The sequence below is a fragment of the Penaeus monodon genome, chromosome 20 (assembly GCF_015228065.2).
Source record: "Penaeus monodon isolate SGIC_2016 chromosome 20, NSTDA_Pmon_1, whole genome shotgun sequence".
Taxonomy (NCBI): Eukaryota; Metazoa; Arthropoda; class Malacostraca; order Decapoda; family Penaeidae; genus Penaeus; species Penaeus monodon.
The window spans coordinates 44,667,533-44,667,913 of NC_051405.1; the positions used below are offsets into that span (position 1 = coordinate 44,667,533).

A 381-nucleotide genomic window follows, 5' to 3' on the forward strand; every position below is an offset into this window, starting at 1 on the left:
ACATCAACAGGTACAGGCTGAGATTCAGGTTCATGATCTTTCTTGTCTGTTGTAGCACTAGAACCTTTCTTGCTGTTTTCCGTTTCAACTTTTCCCTCTCCTCCTTGAATGGGAGCAGACTCTACTTCTGCTGGAAGATTTTCCTTGGTCTCTGTGGCCCCTAAATCTTCCTCGATTCCTTCCTCTTCCCCTTTCAGCTCCGCCTCCTCTGCTTCATGGTAATCTTCTTCATAATATTCCTCTTCTGCTTCCTCATAAGCTTCTTCATCTTCATAATCATCTAGCTCCTCTTTTGCTGCATCCTCACTGCCTTCAAAATTTTCCCCAACTTCCTCTTGCAATAGGCCACTTTCCCCCATTTCCTTCGACTCAATCTAATGC

The 381-nt window shown here is 44.6% G+C and overlaps 1 protein-coding gene across 1 annotated transcript in view; it reads right to left on the reverse strand.

Annotated features, from left to right (window-relative positions):
• The window catches only part of LOC119586016 (neurofilament heavy polypeptide-like), a gene marked incomplete in the record, with an annotated part of 14,567 nt that overhangs the window by 857 nt on the left and 13,329 nt on the right, over positions 1 to 381 (reverse strand). The window contains 1 exon segment of the mRNA XM_037934725.1: positions 1 to 374. Coding sequence (XP_037790653.1) covers positions 1 to 374 — 374 coding nt within the window.